The sequence below is a fragment of the Halichoeres trimaculatus genome, unplaced genomic scaffold (assembly GCF_033239565.1).
Source record: "Halichoeres trimaculatus isolate MK-OKI-2021-1 unplaced genomic scaffold, fHalTri1.1 fHalTri1_scaffold_19, whole genome shotgun sequence".
NCBI classification, from domain to species: Eukaryota; Metazoa; Chordata; class Actinopteri; order Labriformes; family Labridae; genus Halichoeres; species Halichoeres trimaculatus.
In genome coordinates, this window is record NW_027437197.1 from 17,505,606 (window position 1) to 17,509,965 (window position 4,360).

Consider the following 4,360-nt stretch of genomic DNA (forward strand, 5'->3'; position numbering starts at 1 on the left):
TAATTACCACGTGTAGGTTTATCCTCAGATTAAAACCCCACAATCAGTTTATCTAATAAACCTTTTGCACTCACAAATGTGGACCACACTGCAGCAGGGCCAAATGCTGTCCTGTTGGTGGATCTCTGCAAGGCCTTTCATTGGTCAGAGGGGGCAGCCTATTTGCATAGAGGGGGGCTTAAAGTCCTTCTGCAAAGTGAGTTTGACACAGTTGTGACTCGACTTGTCATTGCACGAGAGCTGGATTGATTGTATCATTGATGACTTTTTGCTGCAGTGCTTTGTAACCCCTCAACATGGGACGCTCAGGAGCTGCGCTGTGTATTGTTTTTGCGTTTTTCTGCACGGCACACTGCACAACTACAAGGTATTTCACCTATGAAGAGGATGCACCGGGCACTGAGATAGGAAACTTGTCACAAGATTTAAAGATTGATCCAGCTGATGACCCTGACACTTCGTTCCGCTTCATGCAAGAGAACAACTCCTCTTTGATTCAGATGAGGGAGACTGACGGACTTTTAAGTGTTGCAGAAATCATCGATCGGGAGCAGCTCTGCCCCAGGTCCCCGCGCTGCTTCATCACCTTCGACATTGTGGCCTTCTCCAAAGAAAAGTTCCAGCTGATACACGTGGAGATCGAGGTGAAAGACATCAATGATCACTCTCCTCGTTTCACACACAACCAGACAAACCTGGAGATTTTGGAGAACGTCCCTCTCGGTTCAAGATTCCCTCTGCAGATCGCTCTGGACCAGGATGTGGGTGAAAACTACATCCAGAGCTACAACATTTCCCCCTGCAGCCACTTCGCCATTGAAGCGCGGGATCGGGAGGATGGAGTGAAGTTTGCTGAGCTCGTGCTCGTGCGCGAGCTGGACAGGGAGGTGGAGGACTCCTACATGATCGAAGTAACTGCAACTGACGGAGGAGTGCTTGCAAAGTCTGGGTCAATGCTTGTTTACATCAAAGTGCTGGACTTTAATGACAACAGCCCCACGTTTGAGCACAGCTCCCTGAAAGTGGAGCTGAATGAAGACTCTCCTGTGGGCCATCGAGTTCTCCGAGTGCACGCGTTTGACCCGGATGATGGTGAAAACGGTGAGGTCATCTACGCGTTTGCTGACGGTGTTTCAGCAGAGGTTGCACGCGTTTTCCACATCGACCCTTACTCTGGAGATGTGACTTTGAAAACGCTGGTTGATTTTGAGAAAAGAAGATCATACGAGCTGAGCATCAAAGCCTCAGATTTGGGCGCGAACTCTGTGCCATCCAGCTGCAAAGTTGTGATAGATATCGTTGATGTGAACGACAATGCGCCCGAAATCAGCATCAAACCCATGACCTCCAGCAGTGATGGAGTGGCCTACATTACAGAGGCTGCAGCTGCGGACAGTTTTGTTGCTCTGATCAGCACCTCGGACAGAGACTCTGGCTCCAACGGGTACGTGCGCATCAGCCTGCTCGGGCACGAGCATTTCACCCTCCAACAAGCATATGGAGACTCTTTTATGATCATCACCAGCACCACTTTAGACAGAGAGAAGATCCCTGAGTACAACCTGACTGTGGTGGCAGAAGATGTAGGAAACCCGCCTTTCAAAACTGTCAGACAGTACACCATCCAGGTAACAGACGAGAATGACAACCCCCCACTCTTCAGCAAGTCTCTTTATGAAGTGTCAGTCCTGGAGAACAACATCCCGGGTTCATATGTTACCACTGTTGTCGCACGAGACCCTGATATGGGAAAGAATGCCAAAGTTTCCTACAAACTCATAGACTCAGAGGTGGAGGGAGGATCCATGCTGTCTACATATGTTTCAGTGGACTCCCTCTCGGGGTCTGTGTACACTTTGAGATCTTTTGACTATGAGACCCTGCAGCAGATTGAGCTCGTCATCCAGGCTGAAGACAGAGGATCCCCCTCCCTCTCCAGCACCTCAACAATCAGGATCAAAGTCGTAGATTTGAACGACAACTTCCCATTCTTCACCTTCCCCGTGTTTGTGAATGACTCTGCTGACATCCCTCTGCCTTTTAATGCACCCGCTGGCTTTCTGGCCCTAAAAGTCTCAGCAGAAGATGAAGATGAGGGAGTGAACGGTGAACTCTCTTACCACATTGTGCAAGGTGACCCCAAGCTTTTCACAATGAACAAAGACACGGGAGAAATTGCTTTAAAACAATGGCTGACAGCTGAAATTGGAGACGTGCTGGAAATGAAAATAGCAGTGAGTGACAATGCCAGGTCCCCGCTCTCCACCAGCGCCACAATTCGGTTTGTCGTCTCAGACACTGAGCCCTCCGAAGACCAAGTCGTCATTGTGCTGAGGTCAAGTGATGAAGAGGGCCCCGGCTTGGATGGCTCACTAATTGTTATTATTATGCTCAGCGGGGGGTGTGCTTTGTTGCTGATTGCCATAGTGGTTGTTGTTGTCACATGCAAACTCAGCCGTGAAGGAAGAAACCGGGTCTCCAAGAGGGAAGTGGGTCACAGCTTGTTCGACAGAAGGCCCTTACCCATGCTGGGCCTTGAACCCAACATTTACACTGGCCAGAGAGGCTTCTTCCACGAGAGAGCCTCTTCCTCCCTGGATGAATCCTGCATGTATGAGGAGAGGAGCGGGGACTCGGAGACAAAGGTGAGGCAACTACACAAGTCTTATTTTCATCTTTTTACTTCATATGCATACCATGTTTTCCCGAGTGCCGCCTTGATCTTTGTGCCAGAAATGGAAACTAAGCTCTCTCGCTGTCATTTTGTTTGTTCTCTTTAGATGTTCCTGCCCTCCAAGCATTTCCAGGCGGCATCTGTGTGGCAAGGTGACAAATACTGCTTGCAAGTGAGGTAAGACAACTAAATAGAAATTATTTCCTCAGATAGGATGTGCTTTATTCACAGTCGAATCTTGCTGAAAAAAAAACACACGTTGGGTGCTTAACATGCACCCTGCATATATTCTGTTGCTTGTGGCATTCCTGTGGAATGAGGTTAGATGGGGAGGATAGAGGCAGGGCCTGTATGTGGGGGAAAAAAGACATCAATAATCAAGCTAATGTGGTGCACTGGTGGCTCATACTGTATCTGTTGATTGTATTTGCAGCGGCATTGGCAACACGGACCAGCTGAGCGTGAAGGACAGCGGTAAAGGGGACAGTGACTTTAATGACAGCGACTCTGATATCAGTGGAGACGGAGGCAGGAAGAACTTCAGCACCTTCCAGCCAAGGCTAAAAAGTGAGTTTTATTCCCAAAGCCTGACGTCTATATTAATCATAAATATTCACAAGAATGACATAAATGATAAATGACTTTAAAGCACTATCTGCATCGGCAATTTCTCATCCTTATTTTCCCAATCTCCTTCACTTTTACTTCAGGTTTATCCAGCGCATCTAATAGCTTGTCTGGGGATTGCCAAAGCACCTACTGTGCAGTACAACCGCAGAGCTTCAGAGCCCCCAGAGACAATGCATACACAATTGGCTTCTCCCCAGTGCCAGTCTTCAACAATCCTCATGGCTATCCCCTCTCTTGGAAGGACTCCGCCTATGGCACAAATCGCCCAAAATCAAGGAGCAGCATGCAGAGCTTCTCCAGGACGGGGACGCTTCCTTCTTACTTCTCTCCTCAGCAGCAGCTGCAGTGTGAGGCTTCTGTTGGAGGACCTGAAGTCCAGAGGGAGAGTCCGAGTTTTGTAACAGTAGCAACTGCATTAGAGGTCGCAACTATCTTCTAAAACTGTGTATAAGCTAAAAAAAGATGTCCCTAAAGGTGTAAAAATTTGTCAAACAGGGTACAAGTAGCACATGTACATATTTTCTCTTGTTGTTGTATGATAATTATTGAGTATATGTTTATTAATGTCCTTTAATTTTATTTACTGTTCTGTCTATGATGTGCACAAGTTCTGTTTTCCAATAAAAGTGTTTCTGAAATCATGAAAATTGCAATATTATTCAAGCATCTTCCAAAAATGGATGATCTGAGTAAATTAATGCGATCAGACAATACGTCAGTTTAATTGAAAAATATTGGATTTCTGAAGATTAAATATCATTCCCCATGGCAGTTGAAATCTCCAGGCAGAATTTGTAAACACGCAGAACTCGTCCTCCCCAGTTTGAATCTACATGATCAAGACTCCAGTCAGTGATGATCAGATGTAAAATCTCAAGCTGCTCCATTACCTGGGAGACTGGCTTTGAAGACTCCTGGTAGCTTCGCTGGAGTTGCATGCATGCAAATGAGAGAGTGGAGCTGGTAGTCAAGTAGAAAAATAAAGTATAAGCCATTATTTCGACAAAATCATGCTGGCTGCTGTCACACCTGCCTCAGCTCCTCTAAATAATTTAC

General features: G+C 46.8%; 1 protein-coding gene across 1 annotated transcript; it reads left to right on the top strand.

The window, feature by feature from the left end:
• The first annotated feature begins 296 nt into the window (after nt 1-296).
• LOC141808668 (protocadherin 8) lies at nt 297-3,743 on the top strand. The gene is made up of 4 exons (XM_074695341.1): nt 297-2,645; nt 2,781-2,851; nt 3,108-3,250; nt 3,406-3,743. Exons 1-4 carry the CDS (start codon nt 297-299, stop codon nt 3,741-3,743), a joined length of 2,901 nt encoding a protein of 966 aa, XP_074551442.1.
• The last annotated feature ends 617 nt before the right edge of the window (nt 3,744-4,360 follow it).

Excerpts from the sequence above, each read along its gene's own strand:
- LOC141808668 (XM_074695341.1), top strand. The coding sequence starts at position 297 with ATGGGACGCTCAGGAGCTGCGCTGTGTATTGTTTTTGCGTTTTTCTGC. Across the intron at positions 2,646-2,780 it reads GCGGGGACTCGGAGACAAAG|ATGTTCCTGCCCTCCAAGCA; the intron begins GTGAGGCAACTA and ends TGTTCTCTTTAG. Across the intron at positions 3,251-3,405 it reads AAGGCTAAAAAGTGAGTTTT|GCTTGTCTGGGGATTGCCAA; the intron begins ATTCCCAAAGCC and ends GCGCATCTAATA.